This window comes from Meleagris gallopavo, chromosome 2 (assembly GCF_905368555.1).
Source record: "Meleagris gallopavo chromosome 2, MGAL_WU_HG_1.1, whole genome shotgun sequence".
Classification (NCBI taxonomy): domain Eukaryota; kingdom Metazoa; phylum Chordata; class Aves; order Galliformes; family Phasianidae; genus Meleagris; species Meleagris gallopavo.
In genome coordinates this window covers 33,909,313-33,933,672 of record NC_139405.1, presented here as the reverse complement: position 1 = coordinate 33,933,672, position 24,360 = coordinate 33,909,313, and the positions used below count along the sequence as shown (strand labels likewise).

The following is a 24,360-nucleotide window of genomic DNA, read 5'->3' as shown; positions in this document are numbered from 1 at the left end:
CATACCTTTTACCAGGTTCTTGAATGCCATCAGGACCTTCCCTTGAAGAAGCCTACAAGCTTGTAGCCTTCATTCCATTGCGATTGTTTGTACGTTGTTATTTGTGTGGCAATTAGTAGTTCTGAAGTTGCCATATGGGCTGGCTGCCCACCCTTTTCCAGATTGATTCGAACAGCAGGACAGTTTCAATGTTAGTAATTTTGGCAATACTTCTCCCAGGCCCTCTGGAGCTTTCTTCATCCTTTTTAGCAATTAAAATGTTTTCTTCCTGATAACTACATCATCTCAAAGCCCAAATACAATGAAGATTCCCTGAACAAAACGTCCTTGCGTATATCCCTTCCCAGAGATCCTTACATCTACTCTCAAAACCACTCTGAGAGGCAGAATGCAGCTTTTCCTAGAAAAAAAGTTCAGAAACATTCCGCTCTTCCTTTTTCTGATTAAAAGTCTATTATGCTCCAGAAATGCTCCATTTCTCCTGACATATTCCACTCACTGGTACTAGTTCATTCATTTATTTGTATGTAAACAACCTTGAAAGTTGAGAGGCTTACAGCATCTCCTCCACCTAGCAAAGATACAATTGTCATACACTCACAAGTGAATAACAATGCAGCAAACATCTGCCTCCCACTGGCAACAAGAACACGGATCAATACAAAATCACCTGGGCCTCTGGGACCCAAAGACATCCTGTCCTCCAGCTGCCTCCCCAGCTCTGCTCTGATCCTGCTAGAGAATAACGAAGCCCCAGCTGTTCCCAGCAGTAGCACGATGCCCTTGCATGCACCTCACAGGCACAGAATCTTACAGCTCCAGGGCACAGATTCCAGCTCTTCTCAACCAAAAGCCTATTTCAGTTTGCAGTCTCATTATGGAAATAACTGTGTGAACTCATTGGCACGTAAAGCTTCTAAGTAAGCATTACAATTATGACACCTGGCTCACCTAGCAATGTTCATCCTGGAATACTGCTCTGTATTTTCAGAAGAGAACAGCCTTAGGTGTCCCTGCAGCATTTTGTACTGAATACCTCACTGCCATTCAAAACTTTTTGGTCATCCTCTGGCACTGTGACTTTAGGAATACCTGCAGAATTAACCACTATCCAGACTCTCACTTTGTGCTAGGAGGTTTGGACAAAATTATTCATTTAAAATTGATGTAATTGCCTCAGTGCAGATCAGATATTGTGCGATGAAGACACCAATGAGACTAACATTGATTAAAATGGCCAATATGACTAATTGCTTGGGGGGACATTTCTTTAATATGGACGAGGTGAAATAACCAAATTAAAATTAAGGAGATTGTAAATACTCTGAAGAACTTTCTGTGCATAAAAGACATCCAGATGAGTTAGAAGTGAGATAAGTCTCTGGGAAAGAGTGAGTAAGGAGCAGTGGGGCACTAGGGCAGACTAAGAGGATCTTCATCCTCTTCCATCAGCACAGTTTTGGGTTTTTTTTTGCCAAGCATTCATCTTTCTACACTGCAGTCATGACTGTTATATTAAATTGATCTTGTCAAACTAATGCAGCTTTATGTCTAAGTGTTGCCACCAGCCTAAAACTGGCTCACTGTAGTTGAACTTGCACCTGCTCACACAGAAGTACAAGCTAAATGGACACAGGCTGAAGGACTACAAGGCAGCTTTAAATCAAAATAACCATCCAAGAAGGTCACACTGATTTTATTAAATCAGTTTAAACTTCTATTTATGTTAAATTGATAGAACTTTCACAAGTAGACAAGCCATCTCTAAAGAATGAAAGAACCCATTTCTGTTAAACTGGGTAGCGCAGGAAAATGCATTCCACCTTGCCAAAGCTCTCCAGCAAGTAGGAAAAATTTCCTGTCACATGCTGCCAGCTAGACTCAGAAATCATGTTTGTGTTGGTAGCTGCCAAGGTATGGGATTGTTTTCCTTCTGTCATGGTATTTGACAGAATAATTATTGCTCAGAAAAAAGCCACGTCATGAAGGCAGTGAGCGAGGACATGCTGCTGAGCACAGCTGCTCCTTGCTTGTTCTACTTCCAGGGACAGCACAGCCTGGAGTACAGCCTGAGACTCCCTGAAGCCTGCCCTGACACAGTGCAGCAATGCTTTAGCCAAGCCTGGGTATGCAGTCAGGCTGTGGGAGCTTGGAGTCACGTACCCCACACTGACTTCTGTGCTCAGTGACAAAACCACTCATCTGTTTTAACCTGAGTGAAGCTCTTTGCAAAGCAAACCAAGCTCACTAGGAGCACCAGCCTCATGGCGTCCCTCTGAGGAACAGGCATGCCTTACTATTATTCTGCACTGAGCACTCAGACTTGTGCTCTCAAGTCTGAACATCCCTTGGTGAACAGGTACACTGCAGTCCTTTGGGCCTAGTGATGAATCCTTTTGGACTCTACCAATGAGTAATTTGTGTAGTCAGAGCAGGAGAACATGAAAAAGCTACATGAAAATTCATTGTGGTGGGCAAGAAAGGGCAAAGAGGGTGGCTCTGTACCTTTCTTGGCCACTAACTTGCATTCACAGAGATGCCAGCTCTAGGCATGGCTCTGCCTCTTCAGCTGCTATCAAGCTGAAGAAAGTGATGCAGGGACCAGCCCGTGACTTTCAAGGCAATAGAAGCCTTGTAAAGGTAAGGTAACAAAGAGGTAAGGAGAAACGGCAGGCAGATGAGTCAGTCCATTATCATCCCTTTCCAGTTTCTTTATAAAGAGTAAAATCAGCATGAAGTTGGTATTGCAAAGAGAAAAATGAAACATTAAATTTTTTTGAAATCTGCGTGCTGTAAGGCTCACTTTTAATCCCAAACTCGATGGTAAAGGAAATGTATGAAATGTTTGAAAAAGTATTGAAAAAGAGTTGAAAAAGATGAAAAAGCTCATAGATCTGGTGTGCCTACTGTCAGGAAAGTCTCAGGAACACACTGGGGTGAGACCTTTGTCTCTACTTATCATTTATATAATTCTCTGTTATTTGAGCACTGATACATTCACTGCAGTTTTGCTGAGAGGCAGAAAAGAAATACCTGCAGCCTTTTATGCAGCGTTTCTTTTAAGGCATTTATACATTCAGTACTACGACAGGCTAGGGCCTGTGATCCCAGCTTTCTGTTGGTCTGTTCTGCTATAAATGATTCCTGCAGCAAGAAAGGATTTAACATAAAAATGTGATGATATAAACACTTCAGTGTTTGTTTCTCAGGGCTGCCTGTTCGCTTCACTGTGTTATCTCTGCTTACCCCTCTTCCACACCATCTGTACTACTTGCCTGAGTCCCTGGCTCCTAGGGCGAAGGAAGCACATGCAGTATCTTTGTACATGCTTCCCTCCAACAACTACTTTGTCAGTTTTTTAACTTTGGCACATTCTGGTATATATTCCTCCCGGTAATAACGTTATTTGTTAATACTATGAATGCCATCTTCTCTTCTATCCAAAGAAGATCACTGAGTGATCTTTCAGAAGACACATTTTTCCTTGGCTCCTGAGACAGGAGAGTCTTTGAAGAATGTTTGAAAGGACTCCTTTACCCCCTGAAATCTCCAGCTAGCCTTTGGCATTTAAGAAAGCACTACAGGCATTGTGCTAGGGCCAAGTCTAGCAGCTCAGGATGCCATGGAACCCCCTCTGCATGGCTCCTCTGGGTGAAGCAGCCAGCAGCCAGCTTCACTGGGAACTTCGGGCACAGCCCACAGATGCAGGATGCAGCTACAGTATTATCTGGGAAGTGACTCCCCCAAGCCCAGCACAGCAAGCAGCTGATAGCTTTTCAGAGTGCTTGCAGAGGCAACAAGAGTTGAGAAAAGGCTTACATCTTTTTCCTTTTAATACTGTGACTCTGGTTGTTGTTATTCCAGTACTTTCCTGCTCCATTGCTGTTTTGTTTAAAAATTGGTATTGGTAGGGCTTGGTGCTTTGAGAGTCACAGGTACTCACTGTTGGTTTCATTTTTCAGACATGTCTTTAGTTTGGAGAATGCTGATTGTGTCTGAGTAACAGAAAATGGGATTCTGTCAAATTTCAGTATTTGAATTTATGAACTTGACAGAAATTGGCTGCAGACTTGTCATTGCAATGCATCCCACTGCACAGAATGACTGTAAACTTCTCCATGCAGCCCTGTTTTGTGAGTATACGTTTATGCATCCTTTATTACTTATGAAACACATATCAATATTGTATTAATAAGTAGGCATTGATTTTCTACTGAGAACATAAAGATTTATGAAAGTAGGCAATGCAGCATGGCAGAAACTATGAAAGAGGTTTCTAGAAAATCTATGAAATGCTTTATATTTGAAATATAGAAAAAAAAAAATTCCATTCCAAATAAATCCAAATAAGAGAGTCTTTTGTGAGTAATTAATTTGTTTTGAGTATTGAGCAAAGACAAGATTTAAGGGCACTTAATTTGCAACAGACTGTGAATCTTGGTCCAAATCTGAACACAAATGGCTTCCTTTTATATTATGGAGAAATTCAAGGAAGCTCCCAGTGGACCAAGGGAACTACAGGCTAAACACCTGTGCAAGAACCCTGAGGCAAAAGGGCTAAGCTAAGCTAAAAGGGAGACGTGCCCCTGTCAGGTAGACAATAAAGCATTCTGGTAGTGTTCAGAGTAAGAAAAAGCATTTAAAATGTAGTGATGCAGATCTGTCAGTAACAGCAAGAAGTGGAAGTTGTAATAAAGACCATTTAGAGCGTCCCTTATCTGTTACATCTCCCAGAACTAGCCACTGTAACAGGACTCTAAATGTACATGCCTTCCAGTGTCAGTACCTCTTATGCTGACACACAAGGTAAGCATTGAGTCTGACATCGACATTATGCTACAGAAAATAGCTCAGAAACCAGATCATACAGAGGAAATGCCCAGTGTTAATTCTCCATTGTATCATACTCAACAGTTGTCAAGAGCAAGTAGAAAAACACTCTCCAGCAGTCTGGCATATCCCAGGAGCATATAAAAGAGCATTGCACACAACATCAGAATTACAGCTGCAGTCCCTATGTCTGACATCCTCCTGTACTGCATGAATCCTTAAATCCTGCAGAATACATAAGCTGTGGATGTGTGCTGCTGCTATACAAAAAGATAAAGGATTCAACATGTTCTTAACAGAGCTTTTCACTGAAGCGATCCTATAGTTTGACAAGGAAGTGGAAACAAGAACAGGAAAGATTTTTAGAAAAGAAATGCATTAAACTTGAGAAGTCCTGGTGGTTTTGTTTGTGGACCTCAGTAGTTAGCTGTGTCTATTGATTCTTTGTCACTATTACTACAAATGCCATCAATTCCATCTGTCCCCCAATGGCCTCCAAGTCATTAATATTCTGCTTTAAGCAAGTATCAGAGCTGTCATGCATTTCAAATCTCCCCAAGGAAGCTGTTTAAAATTGTAAGTAAGACCTGATACTGAGACTTATTAGCACCAAACTTGGAAACAAATTTTCTGGGCAGGCAGTGATGACTCTTCAAGTTACAGTTGCTGTCACCTTTTGAATCCTGAGATTTATTATAAACATGAGTATCTCAAAGAATTTATTTGATGCAACCAACATTTCCAGCTCTCATAAACTGCTGTTTATTGATAGAACTGGGCTTGTGCCAGAACCTCAGATTCGAGTGATGAAGCTGAACTTCTAGGTTACGTTCAGTCGCACCCACACAGCATGATATATGCAGACAAAGTCCAATGAAATGCAGCAGTTGTAGCACAACAGAGCAAATGTTCTGCTGTATGATGGAGAAACTGGAAATTTGCATACTAGCTGAAAGACAGGTTATCATTAGAGCTTGTAATGTATAGTTTGAGATCAGAATCCATACTCAGTGCTTTGAAACTGGCTTTTGTGTGAACTTCTCAAGCAATGAATTTATCCAGAGCTTTTGCTTCTGTCCACCTACCTATAAATGTCTGAACAACCACATTTTTTTCAGTTCTGCATCTCGAATTAAGAACAAACACCCCTAGGTGGAGAACAAATCTAAAATTATTTGCATAGTCCTCTTCCATTAACCTACTGCAGCATCTTCTGCAGCCACCACTCATAGATTTTTAAAATAAATGGCATTGTATCAGTCTGCACCTGGGATCACACAGCTGCTAAATCGCCTAACTGAAGCTCAGCTGCCTGAACGAGAGCAGATGTAGCAAAGGAGGGCTCCTATGTAGGACGAGCACTGGAGACTGCAGCAGAAGAGAGAAGTTTGGGCACCACCAGATCTGCTCTGATGGCTGTTCTGAGCTGCTGGCCTGTTTGATGCTAAGGTGCTTTCCCTGACTGCATAAGGAGCTGTAAGAGGAAACCTCATGGACTTCTACACAGGGGAGCCCAAAGAGACGGAGAAAGCACTGCACATCAGTGCTCCCCAGAGCAGGCTTTAACCCAGAGAATGGGCTCTTGGTAGAGTTTCTTGCTGGAGCGATACTCAGGCTAGCACAAAATAACAGGAGCTGCAGAGCTTTTAGCAGCAAAACGTCTCCAGCTGGAGAATTTGGTGCATCTCTGCTCCCAGAAGTTCTCACACTTCAATAGACGCCTTTTGTAACTGACTCAAACAACCACGAACACTGACAGCAGCCAACAGGAAGCTGGCACGGCGGAGCCCGCCTCCGCCGCGCGCCGCCAACGGCCGCCCGACCGTCCTCGCGGCCGCGCTGCCGCTCGCCGCCAGCAGAGGGCGCCCGCCGCCCGCCAAAGGATGCGCCGGCCCCGCCCGACCCGCCGCCGCCCCACAGCGCCCGCGCTGGGCTGCGGGGGAGCGGCCTCTCCGCCCCGCAGTGCCGTCCCCCCTCAGCCTCCGGCAGCCTCTGCCGCCCGACGGGGGCTGAGGGAGAGCGAACGCCGGGCCCGTGCAGGGCTCCGCCGCTTTCAAAGTTGTCTGCTCGCGTCTGCCCCAATGCCCCAGTGCGGGCACCGGCCCCGGGTGGGCGCGCTGCTGCCGAGGTGCGGGCTGTGACAGCGGCTGCTTGGTAGGAACAGGTCTGCTGAGAAACAAAGCAACCTGCCTGTTCGCTGCCAGAATCGCTGAGCGCGGAAAAGCAGAAGTTAGGCGCCCACGGGGCATCACACGCCGCTCGGCGCGTCGAGCAGCGCGTTGGCATCCCGGTCACGTCTGCCTACGGAACGGAGCGCGGGGCAGAGCGGTGTGCGGCGGGAGCCTTTGTGTGCCAGGTGTTTGGGCACGTAGGTGGGTGCACAAGGCGCAGCTGACGCAGCCCAGCTACCTGGTGTCGGCCGATATGAAAGCTTTCTTGTCAGGAATGGCTGCTCTGCTATCGGAGCAACAGCCTGGTGAAGTTAAAGCACAGCACAGAATCGCGCACGCCTTTGCTGCCGGCAGGAATCTTTCAGTGATCCAAGGCTGCTCTGGGTGCCCGTAGCCCATACAGCCCCGGCACAGCGGGGGTACAATGGAGGTAACGAGGGGAGAGCGGGAAGGTGGATGCAACCCCTGTCCGTGCTGCCCTTCCAGCTGCATCCTCCTCGCCTTTGCAGTTTGGCTGTATCGGGGGAGCTGGCACCCAGCTCCCTACTGCAGCCTTTTCTGAGAACGTCGCCAATTTGATTTGAGGAGGATTCGTCAGGAATGAGCGTGCTATCTGCAGGGCTAGACATCAGAAAGGAGCTATAACCAGGTGCGCATAAGCCACAGCTGGAAAGCAAAAATCGCGGTTAGAACGGAAAGATCAACGGGGAAAGAAGTCTGCGGGTTGTTATTGTTAAGAGATCCATTTACTATGCCCTTGATTCCAAACTTAAATTAATACACGTAAAATTACAGCGCGGAGAAGAGACACTTGTGACAATCGCTCGCTTTCCTCTCCCGGTTAGGACCCTTGTGAAGTCATGTCCATTAAAGCCCTGAACGGAGGCAACTAACCAATAACTGCGGTGGAAGCAACAAGGTTCCCCCCAGCCCCGCCTGCCAGCTTCAAGAAAAAGGGGAAAATCGGCGGTGTCAATCAGGAGCACCGCAAAACAGCGGGGTCCTCCCCGCAGCCGGCGCGGCCCCGGGAGCGGGCAGAGCCCCGCGCCGACGGGAGACGGGGGGCCGCGGGGCTGCCAGGCGCGGCCGGGCGGGAGGATATTGGCTGCGAGGGCGCGGAGGCTCCTCCCAGAGCCCGACCGCCGAGATTTTGGGAGGATTTCTTGTAACTCACTTCCAAACCTGACTGAGGGAAACAAGTTGCCGTCGTAGCGGAGGCTACGGCGCGCGTGCACCTCCCCGCAGCCGCCTCGGATGCTTCGCTCGCGGAGGAGGGCTGCTGCCGGAGGGAGCGCTCCCGCTCTGGATGTGGCTGTTTCTGTGAAAGCGTCGGCTGGAAGGGACCGGGCGGGAAGACAATGAGGGAAAGCCGGCCGACCGAGCGCTCCGCTTCCCGGCATTCTCCCGAGGACTGACGGCGTTCGGCGCTCAGCGTTGAGGCGGCCGGCAGCGCCCGGCGCGGGGGCTCGCCGGGACGGACGGTTCCCTTCGGCTGCTGACCGGGGGAGCCCACCCGCGGAGCCACCATGAATTCGGTGGCCGGGAATAAGGACAGGGTCACGGTCACCGCGCGGAGCAGAAAATACGGGGTAAGTGCGGGCGACGGGAGCGGGGAGCGCTCGGGTCGCGGGGCGTCCGGGTGCGGGCTGCCCTGACCGCTGCTCCTTCTCCCGCTGCAGGTGACCGAGCCCTGCTCGCCCACCAAGCCCGCCGCGCCCTTCTCCCCCGAGAGCTGGTATCGCAAGGCTTACGAGGAGTCCCGCGCCGGGAGTCGCCCGGTCCCGGAGGGAGCCGGCTCGGCGCTCGGCTCCTCCGGCACCCCGTCCCCCGGCTCCGGCACCTCCTCGCCGGGCTCCTTCACGGGCTCCCCGGGGCCCGCCTCGCCCGGCATCGGCACCAGCTCCCCCGGCTCTCTGGGCGGCTCGCCGGGCTTCGGCACCGGCTCGCCGGGTTCCGGGAGCGGCGGCGGCTCCTCGCCGGGTTCCGACCGCGGCGTCTGGTGCGAGCACTGCAACGCCCGCCTGGCGGAGCTGAAGAGGCAGGCGCTGAAGCTGCTCATCCCCGGGCCCGTCAGCAGCAAGGTGAGTCGGGGGCCGCGCCGGGGCTCGGGGCGCGCCGTGTGCTGCAGACGCGCCGGCTTGGGGCGGCTTTGGCTGGTGCTCGCCTTTGCCGGTGCCTCCGCTGACGTTTTTAGGGTTTGTTTGTGCTGATTCCTTCTTGGTATTGTTTTCCTTTCCTATTTCTTCTCTTGCTTCCGTTTCTGGAGGGCTGCTGGGCTTCCGGGGTGTCTGTGACAGCACCTTTAGCTTGCTTCTTCCCTCCCTCTTTCCTTATGACTGTGGTGGCTTTGTGTTGTGATTTCCCATGTTTTGTTTTTGAGCCCGGTGAAAGGCAGGAAAGGGTGGCAGCGCCACACGGGAGTCGGTGGTCCCATCCCCTTTTGCTCTCTTTGATCCTACAGCATGACTTTACAAAATGGCCCAAGATCTGGCAGCCAACTTTAGCCATAAGGTACTGCGATCTCATGTGTGTGCCTTGTGTTTCCACTGAGAGGCCAAGCGTGGCAGAGATCCTCCCGCGCATCCAAGATGAGACACTGAAATGCAGCATGAGCCTGAAGGTCACACAGGAGGCTGTGACAGACCTTTGCATTGAATCCAGGGTGTTGTTAGCATCAGGACAACTTGGTGGTGGTGTTCTCTTAAAAGAAGCGCTAGATTTCCTTTTTATTGAAGGAGATCTAAAAAAACTCAGAGCTGTTGTTGAATAATCCAAAGCATGCAAGCACTTCTGAAATCTGGCCTTGCAGCTAAGTGATCATGAGTAGAGGGTGGAGGTCTTTGGAAGGACCAGGTTCTCACTAGAAGCCAAAAGCTAGCATACTCTGGAATTCCCTGCTTTTATTTTGTTTTTGCGTCGTTTTTTTTTTTCTTTTCTCTTTCTTGTTTGATTTGCATGTAAAGATTAAGACTAAGGGCCCTCCAAGAGTCCCCAGCAGCCCTTGGCTGACCCCCTGCTACCAAAATAGTGAGCAGTGAGCTCCTCCATAGCAACCTGGTGAGTGTTGTATTGTGAATTGGTCTACAGCTCCCAGAATGTAATACAATGCGATTTCGTTTGCCCTGTTGGCTCAGGTACTATCAAGCGATAATATTTACTCTTCCACTTCAAAGAGTTCATTAGCAGTTACGATAAGGAGGTATCGTGGAAAAGAGCCGACTGCTCAGAAAAGGTCCCTGGTATTACTGTTGTGTTGTGCTCTCCATTATTTATGTGCTATTTGCCAGGGAATTGGTGCCATCTTGAACAAAAGGTAGGTTCTCAAGGGCTGGCTTAATTGAATTATTCATGAAAAAGGAAAAGGTGGAACCACAAAAGTTAGTATGGTTTAATTGGTTGTTAACACACAATTGGTTCTCTGGAAAGCAGCTCTGTACCAAAATCTGAACAAATTTCAGGCTGTGTGGTTTGGCAGTTCTTACCAGCTGTGGATATAGATGATAAATTATGGGTACAGATATGAGAGCCACCAGAATAACAGATTGGAGATGTAAGTCTTGCAAGACACTTTTGCAGTGATAAAGACTTGTGAAGTATTCTCTTAGTGATAGTCATGGCCTGTCTTAGCCTTTCAGAGATGCTCCCATCCTGTTCCTGTTGCTAAATTTTCTCCTCAGACTTTAGCTGATGGTATTGTCTGGGCCAATCTTAATTCACAACAGTACTAATCCATTTTCAGCTTCCTTTACCTTATGCTTGTTTCCTTTTCTGACACCTCCTTTCTGAACCTTCCAGTTCAGTAGGGTTGCTAGTTACAAAACTGTTGCTATCTGATGTGTAGATGTAGAGTTAGGGGGAGGAGAAAGGCACAAGTAAGGATGACTTTGAGGGTTGCAGAGACCCTCTCCCTTGCTCAGTGTACTTAACAGTGCTTGCAAGTTCAATCCTGTTCTGGTTCTCCAGTCTTTCTCATGCAGCTCCCTTCTGATTCTACCTGGCTGTGTCTGTTTGCAGAAACATTCCTTTCTGTCTTTACAACTCTTACGAACTTTTTAGGCTTGTGAATTCTGCCTTCAGCAAGCACAGCCCAAGACAGTGAGGCTTTAGTTTAGGGAATGGAGGATACAAATATTGTGGCTAGTATCGTTGACTTCTTAGGACCAGATATTCAAGTTTGTTGTTATTGGCCTGCACTTGGGAGCCTTAACCGTATCTGAGGTGACAGTGGGATGTTGGTGTGGGCTCTGCCAGCTCAGCCAGGGTTTGTGCACTGCTTCTGTGGGTGCCAACAGTAACACACAGGGGTTTCTCTGTGAGGGTGGAGGATATAAAGCCTCTTATAGGAATGGAAATGGTCATGTATCTTGGGAAAAAATTATTTCTGTTTGCCTTGAGGCTGGAGGCTGGCAGCTGGCATTTTCTTCAAGGTACTGCGAAGTATGTTCTTGACTGCTGCTGCAGAAATAGGTTTTAGGAGTGGGTTTGATCCAGCCACTGAGTGGAGTGGAAAAGGAAACTGATCCAGAGTCAGGCTATTCCCTCCAAACTTGCAAAGCATTTTACAGCTCAAGACTGTGGTGTCCAGCAGTTTTATCGATTACATGTATCCATCTATATTATTCCTAATGGAATATTTAACGTTTATCAGTCATCTTCTAGTCTGCCAGATCTAGCTGACTTGTATGGCAATTCTTCTTGATGTTGTTGAAGACAGCCTAGAGATGTCATTAGCGTAATATAGTCAGTGGCACCTGTTTCACGTTTACATTGTATTTAGAATGGCACATAATTTTGGGAACTGTGTATTGCAGAACAAGCAGAATATGAGGGCATCTGAGTTTGTCATAGCAAACATTGGAATATGCAGTAAGCTTATCTGAGTGTGAGCTTAGATTGATGCTTTCTACAGTGTATTATCATTTAAAGGCTTGTATATATCTGCAAAGTGCAACAGTACACTTCAGTGCTGCGTAAACAGACCACGCTTTATGTGTGAAGCTGAAGCTTTTCATTTCATATGGAAAAACATCTCTTAACCTGTAACAAACTGCTGCTGAGTAACTCATTGTTAGTGCCCAGGTGTGGAGCTTTTCTGTTTTAAATAGAAGCATTTTCTCCTAATACAGCAGCAGAATGAAAACATTGGTATGTTGGTTTTTTTTTTTTTTGAGAAGAATATGGGGGATTGGCAAAAAGATGAGGAATATACAATTATAGTTGTGCTTCTTTATTTTAACTGTTTAAAAATACAACGTTCCTTAACAAAGAAAAAAAGCTAAAAACACGAAGAAAAAAAAGGTGAAATCTTGTTCCTTTTTCCTCTTTGTGGTACAGTTGTGCCTAACTGATGTGCAGCAATCATCTGCGTACAAGGGGTTGTATTATGGGGTTTACAACAAGATTTAATTCTCATATGAAGCACCCCCGTGGGGAATGACAGACACAAGAAGCTGTTATAGATGCACATTGCATTTGGTAACTGAAAGAATCTTATTTAGTGACCACTGAGTCTTCTTGTTACAAATATTTGTATGGTAATAAAAGCTGTCTTAAATGCTATCTTAAGCTTTTTCTCAAGCTGTATTTTAAGAAGAGCATCCCTCAAAGTTTTAGCATGGAAACTAATGGCATCACACTCTATACTTATTAGAATTCGAGCAAAAAATTGTTTGCCTTGAATTCAAACTTGTGATATCGTCTTTCTTCATTGGAACACCTCGTGGCTGTTCAACAAAGAAGTGATCGTTAAGTGTAATCAAAAAGTAGTTAAGTTTATGCATATCAAATTATATCATGTGTAACCAATCAATTGAATACTAAGAATGAGCAGTCCCAAGCTGGTGATTATACTTTATTAGTGTAGGATTGAAAAAAAAATCACGAATGCAGCCTTTAAAGCAAGAGGTTCCAAAAGTAAGAACACTAATGTAAGTGCTAGGTTGATGTTGTTAGGTGATGTATTCTGGACCTTCTCCTAGCTAAAAAGCCTATGCTTTGGAGTCAAAGGAATGTCTGAACTCTGGTTCAGCAGTCTGGCTGTGAATGGGGGAGGAATCGTGTGTTCAGGGATTCAGGTTGGTCCTTTTCTCCCCGCAGTTTACTGAAACTCTATCTCATGTTTTCTTGAATGCATGTTGTTGAATTAGACTTTTCTGTTTAAGGGCTGTTTGGTAGTCAAAGGCTTGACCAATAATTATTAGTAATGAAGAAAGCCCTGAAGCTGGTCTAATTACTGATAGTTCTTGCTAGCTCATAGCTGCTTCAGAAGCAGCCTCAGTGGACAGGACAGTAATGAACCCTTCCTCAAAGCTGAGCAAGTGGCAGAATAACGGAATTCCAGTTCTGTCCAAGCCTTTAATTTGTGAACAAGCACAGCTAGGCTGTATGGTGACTTAATTCACTGTGCAAAAATCTCAGGCACCTAATCATTTCATCCCAACTCATTGCAATGCAGATAGGATTATTGCATTAGAAATGTGATTTTAAATGGCCCGAGGCAGTAATTTGTCAGCATTTGGAAGGATTAACTCCATTAACGTTTAGGCAACAACAACCATTCTTTTGTGTTACATCACAGGTCACAGTACCAATCATTTAGCATAACTCATCTGTGAATCTTTTTTTTGCAATTGAATGTTTGCTGGCAAGTTGGGAAAACATAGGCTACTTTGTTTGCCCTGGAATTACAGCTACTTAAGGAGGTCCAGAGGAGACAAAGAGGTATGCGTACACCTCTGAGAAATGAATGTAAACTCTTTTCTAGAAGCAGCTGGAGGTCACCTGTCTTACTGTCAGTGTGTGAAATGATGTAAATGTTTCTTTGCAAATGTCTTTGAGGTGAAGGTGAAGATGCTGCATGTTAAAGACTGTTTTCTAGGGAGCTGTTAGCTCTGCAGCTTTGTTTTGTTTGGCTCTGTGGGCTCATAAAGGCTCTTACAGAGTGCTCTTGAATTTAGGAATAGACTCTCATGATTGTATCTAGTGAATTGAGACTTTGGTGTTTTTCCTATCAGAAAAGAGAATACTTTCAATAGATCACAGACTGAGCTATTAGGACAAAAAAAAAAAAAAAAAAAAAATCAAGTGTAAGGAGGAGCAAAATTTTGGTCAGATGGCTCTTTCTCCACTTGTCTGTACGTATAAAAACATTACATTAACCAATAGTCAGTACTTAGTGTGTAGTGGGCCTCTTAATGGCACACTATTAAAGTTCCTTTGAGGTGCTTTATACATGCTAATAAGCTGTGCTAATATCTGAAATCATCTTCTATTTGTAGATAGTTTTATCTCCCTGGAAGTATAAGTTGCAACATTGGTAGCAATCTTGTATAATGAGTTTAGGATTTTTTGTGTATAGGTTTGGAAGGGAAGGGGATAAGACCATTCTGAATTCCCCAGACAGCATTAGAGAAAGTGTCACGTGTTACTGGTACAGCCATTGGCATTTAATGGGGGATTCGTGCTGATGCCAGCAGATCATTAGAAAGCTGCAATGCTGTTTATATAGGGTTGAAAGACATCTGCAGTTTTGCCACATCAGCGGTGCATAGGCTTTGACATCATTCCATTGGGGTGCTTCCAAGCACTGAACTTGCAGCCTGCTTCTGCAATAAACTTGACTATCATGATCTATGTAATGATGCAGTAGGAGCTGCGGCATCTTGTGATGTGTGGTCTGCGTGTCAAAAGTGTGAGGGATGTTCTGACTTAAAATACCAGCTTAGATCTTCATGAAACGTCATGCTGTAGCTTGGGAGGTATGTATGATAGAGGAGTGTTGGAAATACAAGCATGTGGGCTTCCCCTCTGCGACTGGATGAGTTATTCCTGGTCTGTGTCATTTGTTGCTGAAGCTGCAATTCAGGAGCCTATCCCTAACTGCAGAAAAGCAGTTTACAAGTTTACTTCGTATTAAGCAAGCTGTAGTGTGCGACAACGACCTGTAAGCAGAATGATAAACCCAAGCGTGAGAAGTTTGAAAAGTGTCTTCCAAAATCTTTCCTATTACTGGTTCAAACTGTTATTGAGCTATGACACTGATTGAAGCCACAACCATTAAGGTATTAATAAAGCTCTTCTAGAAAGCAGTGACGTGGCAGTGACTGCAAACTTTCTGCTGTGGTCACATGCTGAAAAGCTTCTTTTCTTTGAAAGCTTTAGCTTACATCTTTGAAAGAAATGACAGTTTCATTTAGCATTTTCTTAACAAGAGCTTGCTTGTTGCAGCAACGTGAAGTTTTAGATGATTGTACTACAGCTGCATCCTAATTTATGGGTTTGTAGGACTCAAATGCTCAGTGGCTCTCTGCCTGGTTTCATTTTCAATGGCATTCTATGCAACCTTTCTACATTAGAGGAGGATTTAAGAAATAAGTGAGCATAATTAGACCAAGAACTGTTTTTAGATTTCTTGTTTTATAATATCTTACGTCTGATTACATATTTCAGGTATAGGTTGTACCAAGAAGGTAATGTCTTCATCCAGAATATCTAGTGCTTATGTTTATTTCTTCCCTCTCCCCTTTTTAGCTGATACCACAGTATAGTTTAGTGATGCTTTGAGGGCAATTTTTTAGGTTTCCAAGTAAAAGCACAAACCCGTGATGTTTTCATAAAGTTGACTGGACTGTCCTAAGCTTCAGATGGTGGCTTTTTAGAAGATCATCCAAGAAATGTTGAATATTGTAAACTAGCTTTTAAAAATATGAGCTCCGAGTACTTACTGTAAGAGCAAAGAAGCTGGTGGGGAGAGAGAGGAAGGAAACAGTGGTCAACATCTGAACCTCATCTTTTGGCTCCTACGAAATTGGCACTAGCAAGTGAATTCTGTCTTTGCTGAAATCAACAAGATTTCATGTAGGCCATGGCTCTACCTACTGCATACCTTATCAGGAAATATTTGCGGGCCCTTAAAGTAGCCCTTAAAGTCAAATGTGATGCTTGGGTTGAGCAGGGCCAAGAGGTCCTGGCCCCATGTGGGCTTCCTAACATGCTTTCTTTTTCCTCTCCACATGCAGGTCACAAGCTAGCCATCCCTGCAGATTTCCTGTGTAAATGCATGGTGGTTGCTCCTTGTCTTGGTTCTCATCAAAATGATAGAGAATTCAAACATCTTCAATAGTGCTGCTTTCTCAACTCAGATCCTTTCTACTGAAAGGTCAGGGAATGCTGTTATTACAGCAGATGAGAGGAGGCCATGATCTCTGAGAAGTGTAGTGATGAGAGCAGCACAGTGCTTAACTTCAACTGTAACCAATATAGAATACAGGAGTATTTTGTAACTACTTTACAGAAGAGAAATTAAAGGAAAATGTGATGCTCCCTATGTAAAGGGAACAGTTATAATAAAATGGTGTATTTGTTTGCACCTTGGATATAAGTTAAACTTAGTGTTTTTCCTGTGTACTAAATACAGTATGGTAAGGCTAAGAGCTACGTATTGTTCCAACGTTACTGAACTTCTTAAATTCTGTTTCCATATTGGACCTGCAGTTCTGTTCAATGGTTGATCTTGCATTTCTTTAGTTATCAAATATTTTATATTTTCTGAAAGGGAAGAAAAACAGATTTTTGATCTGAGAGCCCTTCAGGCTGTTTCTTCTCAGCATTCCCTTGAAGCAGTATTCAGTAGTATTCTTTGTAGAAGGGAAAGAAAATGCAGAGGAAGTTTGAGAGACCTGAGGGAGTTAATAGGGTCTTAAATTGATCTTGGTTTACAATTCATGAGAAAAACAGAAGACAACTCTCTTTTAAGAAGGAATTGCACACTTCAGGGTTTACTTATAAGAATCTAGAATTGGTAGAATACTTCTATATTGCATATTTAAACTTGTAGTACCATCCTCCAACAAAGAAGGTTTGTCTCCTCACTTTGCTGCCCGGCAAGTTGATAATCTTACTTAAAGACCATATGGTGTATATTTTGTTAGGGACTAATGAGTGATCTTAGTTTGATTTGGTGTTTCAGAAAGGGCATCAAATGCTTTTTTTAAAATGATTTTTTTTTTTCTTCTAGTAAATAAAACACCAAACCAGACTAACAATACTAACCTGCTGTGAGAGTGGCTCTGGAGAACATCTTAAATGGTGATGTGTATCAGAGGAACTGTGTGCTTTGGAGATAGGTAGCGCTGGGCACAGACGACTGATATGAAGCAATCTAGATCTGGTATCTGTAGGAAAATCTTTAATTAGGGATAGAATTACTTAAGCATTTAATTTTCAAAGTCACGTCAAGTGGAATTAGCTTTATATACATTTGCAATTTACAAATGTTTCAACCTGCAGATTTTGTGTTCTATTAATAGCACACCTCTACTTTTGCCACGCCCCCCAAATCATGAGTGCTTTGACACGATCATTTATTTGTGCTAGAGTATTAACAACAGCTTCTCCATGCCATGGACTTGCACAGGAAGAAAATCATGCTCATATGAATGTCAGAGGAGAAGAAAATGAAAGGAGATTTTGACATCCTCTTCAGTAAATATTTTTTTTTCTGAAGAAAAAAATGAAAATTTGGCATTTTGAGTGTTCAGCTTTGTTCATAATTGTCTGAGCATATCTCCCCAGCAATGGAATTTATTTTCCCAAAGTCATGTTTCATTCCCTCTCTCTCCCTCAACCTCACGGTTAACTGAAGATAAATAAGGATTCAGGAACAGAGCTCTTCTATTTCTGTGGGCCCCTGTGTGGTTCTGTTGGGAAGTGCTTATTCCTTTGATCACCACAGGTGTACTTCAAGATGAAAAAGAGGTTCCTGCAGTGCTGAAGAGAATGGTTGTTCTGCAGACCTTTGCTAAAAGTGGGGCGGAACTTGGCCTTTGCCTCTTTCTGTCCTGGCTCCTGAAGAATCACTTGGGCAAAATTCTGTCTTACTAAAGGCAAATTCAGACTTGATTACATTGGACTTATTTGGACTGTGGGCTTTTGCCTCCTAGCCAGCATTTGTATGCTATTATTTCGACTGGACAGTTTTATTTTTCTGTGCCTCGTAGCTAAATGAACTTCTGACCTGCCAAGTGCCAAATGCTGAAAGAATTATCCCCTGACTCCATCTACCTGATGGATTCCAGTAGAAAGCCCAGTGGGCAGTAAGACTGTCTTGGCTTTAAGCAAGCTCTGATCAGCAAGAAGAGAAGTCATTACTCTTCATTTCTCTATTAGCTTCACTGCTCATTTAATAGTGCTGGCCAAAGAAAAACATTAATATCCTATTCAGCAGCCAAATGCACCAAACTGGGAGTTGTGACTTGTGTGTTTTCCTCTTTTCTAATGGGTATCATTAAAATTTAACAAGTCACCTAAATCATGTTGGTATTCCCAGTGTTAATATTGCTGAAATTGCTGGCAGCATTCCCACAGGAAGAGTTAAGAGTTTGCTGGGGCTGGTGCCTTGCATTTGCTGCTTGGGGGGGAGGTGTTGAAACTGGAAAAGCCCTGATGCTGTAAAGGCACAATGAAGTCTTCGGTGACAAGGGATGTTTGCAATACACGTATGTATTCCTTCCTTTTCTCTCCCTTCCCCATTCTCTCCCTAGTAGTCCTAAAGCTGTCATTTCAGTTCATATACATTAGATTTCTAATAAAAATTCTTGACAATAAGCCTGCATACATGTGAACCTAGCAGGAAGGCATACAAGTGTGCTGGTGTGCTAGTTGGTGCAAGTGTCAGATTTAAGAGATTGTTAGACTGTAGATGGCTTTTGCTGGAGGTCGAGAAGGCTAACAAAGTGAGAGATGCAATTAAAATGGTATTTGTTAGAAAGGAATAGCTAGCTGTCTGGGCAGGCTGAACCTGGGGAAATGATGGGTAGCTGGAAGGCCATTACTGATGGCTTTGTAAGCAGTTTTGCAGCATGGGTGGTAAACCTAAATCCAGAGCTGCTCTTTTAGCATGCCTAATAAGACTGCCTATTTTTCCTGTGTCAAATCCGTTTTGAATAATGGATTTGACAAATTGTGTGGATTTTGGTTTAGGTTTTGAGGTGGGAGAAAAGTTTTAGGTGGGAAAAAAGGAGAGGAAGCTGGCTTAAGGGAGATTTTGAATATGTTTTCCCACAGCCATGAAAACAGGACTGGCTTTTTGAGAAGTTATTGATTGGTATTCCTACAAAGAATTTGGCTGTTGTGGAATATGATATATGATGGGACAAGCAGCTTATTAAAAATGCCTTCTCATTTTAAATGAAGAGTTGGTATTTGATTCTCATAAATTTCTGGTAAGAGTTATGATATTGGTATTCTGAAAAAGTCTTCAGAATTTCTTTGCCCAGTGCAATCATTTTGAGTTGTTAGAAGTATTCAATCACATCTCTTATCTGTCCTTTTCCTGCCTGGAGTATTGTTGGTTTTTTTGGCTTTAACATGAATAATTTTAAAAGCTCCAAAGGGTAAAGATAAGCACTTGCAGCAAATGGTGCAAAACATTTTGGCATCCTAAAGGAATTTTGATGTTGTTTTCATTTGGGTGTTTTATATGGGTTCTCTTCTAGTCATGGTAGTTGCAGAATGAAAGCTTGTAACTCTTGATAATAGAAATGCATGGCAAATACACGTACGGCAGGACAGAAATAGCAGATGGTGGCCTCTCATGATTGTTCTGGATACTTTACAGCCTGAAACAGCTAATTACCCAACAGAGAAAGCAGAAGGGAAAACTAAAACAGACTAAAGGAATAGCAACCATGCAGTAACAGTTTCGAAAATGGTGGTGGATACAAGCAAAACCGGCAGCTGCTCATATAGGCCAGGGCCTGGCCTTTGAGGCTGTGGAATCTGTTTCTCTGGTGTGAGGAGTAAGCTGAGGTGAGAATAGGAAAGGCATGCTGCAAGAAATGCAGGATTTTGAGAGGAAGAAGTCAGATTATGAGGACGGTGGGAAACAAACTGTACCTTGGAAGGGACAAGTGGCAAAGGAGCAGTGTTTCCACAGGAAAGTTTCCCACTGAGGAAATGAGGAGTAATGAATGACAAACACAGATACTTTAAAAAAAAGCTGAGCTCATCACCAGGGTACTTTCCAGGTGTTTTTTAAAGCTTTACAGAAGTACTGCGTATAAAGGTTTTGTTTTCTTTATTGCTTTTCCTCTTATTCTTTGAGCTACTAAACAGTTCAGGAGTCAGCAAGCAGCTGGAGGAGCTGAGAGCAATTTGAGGGAGCTGCCTTTGGTTTCATGCACTTCAGTATTTTAATTCTGAACTAGCTTTTTCAAAGGCTAAGGTACTGGTGCATCCTGTGATCTAAAGATATAAGTGGATTTTCTTCCATCTAATTCAGCTGTTTCTCTTCTGCTTTCCACTCTCCAAGTCCCATGCATTCCATACTCTCAGTATGAGACTTGCTGTAAAACAGGGACTTGACCCATTGCATTAACAGCTTTGCCCAACGTAACAAATAACTGGTATGTCTTACTGCATCAGTATTAGGATAGGACGTTCCAGGGTGTCGCTAGGAATTCAGTTTCTTGTCCTTTCCTTTTAACACTCTCTATAGGAAAGAAAGTTTGACTTTCACATTAATTTGAATTCTTAAGATATTGAGTTCACAAATTTTATATAGCAGGCACTCTAAGGGCATGCTATTAAATAGTAATAGTTCCAAATACTTTACAAGCAGAATATAAAAGACTTAAGGTGTGAAAGGAGGATTGAAGAAAGGGAGTGCGTTATTCTTGAGGACTGAATGCACTGTCAGGGATGGCTCTAAACGAAGTGTTTTGCAGATGGGAGTGCTTTAAATTGTTAGCTTTCTTTGTCACTCCTAGTTAGTTACTTAGTACTTAGTTCTTTCTAGGTAGGCCTGCCTCCATCTTGCCTGTTTAATATTCCACTTAAGTATAATAAGAGAGAAAACATCCAAGATGCCTGTATCCTCCAGGAGTCAGCTGTACTGATGTGAATACTTATGTTAGCTGTTTATAAGCAATGAGCTAAACATGAATATAAAGAGGAGGGGGAGAAGAAGGGAAACTGTTGTGACTTCTCCTAATTTGCTGTTCCTTTTATCAGCAAAGGAAATAAATTCTTTCCTGTTTCCACTCCAAATGCACACACATTGGATAATAGGAATCGTTTCAATAAGCACACAGTGGTAAGGCCCAGATAAGGATTATTTGGTGCCTGAAATACCAGGGACCAGAGTGTGCTATGTGGGAAGCTTGTGTGGAATCATGCTGCTGAGGAAGCAGTGTATAGTAATGTGCATGGGTGACGCTGATAAATGGCTCCTCTAAGCAAGCATCTGCAGCAAATTGCCAGACTGAGACTTCCCAGCGTACCCTGAACCTCTGTATGAATGAAATCTCTGTTGTGCCATTACTTACCCACCTCCATGTGAAATGAGAGGATAGGATTCATTACTTCAGTGCAGTTTTCATGTGATTCTGCCTCTCTTTATGCACATGTGTAAGTTTGTGTATATTCTTTTTTTTTTTTTTTTCCTGCTGCATTTTTGGCAATGATGGTTGCAGAACTTCCAATGTCCTTCTGCTGACAAGCTGTGCAGCTCTTAGGACAAAGTTACTTTCAGAGTAAAGTACAGGTCTTTTATTTCTAGAAGCTAAAAATGAAATCATTTCTACATATTCTGTTCTTTGATCGAACACATACATAATTAAGGCAAGGAACAAGGATGATTTATTTTTATTGTGATTTTGATAGAGTGTGGTAGCTGGGGGAGAAACAGGAAAGTTGGATTTTTTTTATTTTTTTTTTTTAAGAATCCTGATTGCTCTCTTCAAAAGGCAGGGAGATAGTCTAGAAATCTTCTTTCTGCCTCTCATTTTTTCTTTTCTGTTACCTCTTGCATGGGAATTGCAAGTCACAGCCAGGACTGGTGATTGAGCACCAGGTGAGGAAGCATGGATAATCCAGGGAGCTCAGGTGCAAGCAATGTACCCTAGTGACTAAAAGGGACCCGGGATCTGCCCTTCCTCACCCTCATTTAAGGGTTAGCAGCTGAGAGAGCAGCACCTCCATTTGAAGATTGTGCCCTTCTTGAGACTCCACTGGCCTGTGGAAAAGGTGAGCCACTTTTTCTGTGTTGCTTTCTGAACTAAATCTTGATGAATACCTTTACAAGCATGCTGCTATTATGGTAGAAGGCACTATCACTGCTTTCCACTGATGCACGAGAAGAGGTGGAGTTGCTCTTTGCATTGCTTCTATGCATGTTCTTTGGACTTGAAACCTTAGGGTGATTTTCTAGAATAACTTGTTGAAACTAAAACTCAGATAACTTAAGCTTTGATGGAAAGGTTTCTGGGATCAGGAATTTCTGACTAACCTAGAAAACAAGCTGAGGTTACTCGATATTTGGAAATCATCAAAAAGAGAAGTTCCTTGTTCCTCTTAGTTGTAGCTAATGCATCAAACCTCGAGGCTCTGAGAAATTAACTTCTCTACATTCAGCTGCCAAATATGTAAGATAGTACCTCTGACAGAGCAACAGAAAGGTAGCGCTGTGTCAGGACAGAAGCACATCATGCAGAGGTAATTTAGTTACCAGATTTCGGTAACAAGCACCTTAGTTGAAGCTTGCCTTCACTGGCATGATAAATAATTCAAGGCAGGAGTCTGCATGCAGCTCAGGCTGTTCTCATCTGCTTTGCTGGCTTTTTGTAAAAATGGTTTAGTGTTTGTTTTTCATGTGGGATTGTACTTTACATAGTAAGAGACTTTTTTTTTCTTCACTTATCTAGAACACAATGCCGTCTGCTAAATTCAGATTTTCGGTAGTGCTCATGCTTGTGGAAGTCACAGAACTCTACACAGCTGCAAATACTCATGTTGATGTACCTATTACTGGAGTACACCTGTAGGTATCATCTAATTAAAATGTAGATCAGGGTAGCTCCTGTTTTTACAGCTGAGGAGAAGAGATGCAGAACAACTTGATGAACTAGTTGTATAAAACCAAGACTGATTCTTATGTGCTTATGCATGTAGATAAAATGAATTTTTTTCCTCTCACTAATATTGACATCTTGTTCTGAAGCAGCTCTTGTATATTGGCTATGCATTGGTTCTTTTAACTCTGTGCAGAGGGAAAGAAGGGAGTTTGTATTTAAAAGCTGTCAGCCTTGAAGGGATTGGAATATGGCTGTTAAATATGTAGTAATTAATTTATGATGAGAAGGCTTTTAAAAAGACCTAGATTTCTGATTCTGTGATTGCTAAGAGAAGCTACCTCCTAGTTCAACAAAGGAAAAAAAAAAATTGCTAATGGGTTGGGTGTTTTGTAGCATAGCTTTTTTTTTTTTTTTTAAGAGTGTTTATTCTCTTCCCTTTTTCTCCTACCTTGGACAGTTCGTATCTGTGAATAATTTCATTGTCCTTTGTTGTCTGCTCTTGTGAATGGCATGCTGTTAAGCATTCTGTATTCATGTGGTGTTTGTTAATATTTGTTTTGTATTCTGTCTGCCTCTCTGCCTTTGCCGAGATCAAATGGATGATGCAGGACTTCCCAACGTATAAATGCTGTTAAACTGTATTTCAGAGCACAGAAAGGAGGCCTTTGTCATTTCATTAGTTACAATATTAATTGGTAGAGGTTGTTCACTCTTTTTTTTCTCTAGCGGAGAAATAACTATTTAAATGCATTTTTCTACTTTATAAAAAGTTTGTTTTGAATGTCATTGTCATGTAATAAATTGTATTGGCTTATAAGATACTTCAGATGTGTTACCTTGCTTTCCTGGCCCTAAACATTCTTTGTTAATATTTTTTTTAATAAGGTTGAAATAGCAGAAATACCCATCTTCTATTTTTTTGAAATTTTTAATTGAGTATTGTTCTGCTCTAATATCTTTTGTTATGATCTTCTTTGCTTACCCAGAACCATTTAAATATTTTTATCTCCTTTCTGATCCAAACATAAGCATCTCTACTAGTATTCCAAGCACTTGTTTAGACCCTGTTTGTAGTTCTTGTGATGCTTAGGCTGAGACTCTGAGATCAGTAGGCAGAAAACACACCCCAAGCTACCCCGTTACCTGCGGTTTTGCCAAGTGAATGAGAAATCAGGCTGATGCTTTACTGTGCTTCTCTAGAGAGTAATCTCAGTCACAAATGTCCCTTCTGAGAAAGTTTCATTCTTCAGATGCATCATGTTAAGAAAAAGAAATGATTTGCTCTTGTGGGTAAATCACTTAATGGCTAGCAAGAAAGCAGGCATAATGTTAGTAGTAACTTCTTAAGAGGGGTAACACCGGTGTTTTTCATTGTCCCTGATTCTCTCATTGAGTACACTGTGTTTAAGTGCATGCTGCTGCTCTTACAATCTACACTTCTGTAGGTATTTTGGCAAAGCTGCTCAAAGTCTCTGAGCTGAAAGTAGTCTTTCAGCTACTGTTTATTC

General features: G+C 43.3%; 1 protein-coding gene across 1 annotated transcript in view; it reads left to right on the top strand.

The window, feature by feature from the left end:
- Positions 1–7,783: 7,783 nt before the first annotated feature.
- KIF26B (kinesin family member 26B) overlaps positions 7,784–24,360 on the top strand; it is a 279,410-nt gene continuing 262,833 nt past the window's right edge. Inside the window, exons 1-2 of the mRNA XM_085219592.1 lie at positions 7,784–8,590; positions 8,681–9,082. Of these exons, the coding sequence (XP_085075718.1) occupies positions 8,528–8,590; positions 8,681–9,082 (465 nt within the window). The 5' untranslated portion in view covers positions 7,784–8,527. The remainder of the gene's footprint in view (positions 8,591–8,680; positions 9,083–24,360) is intronic.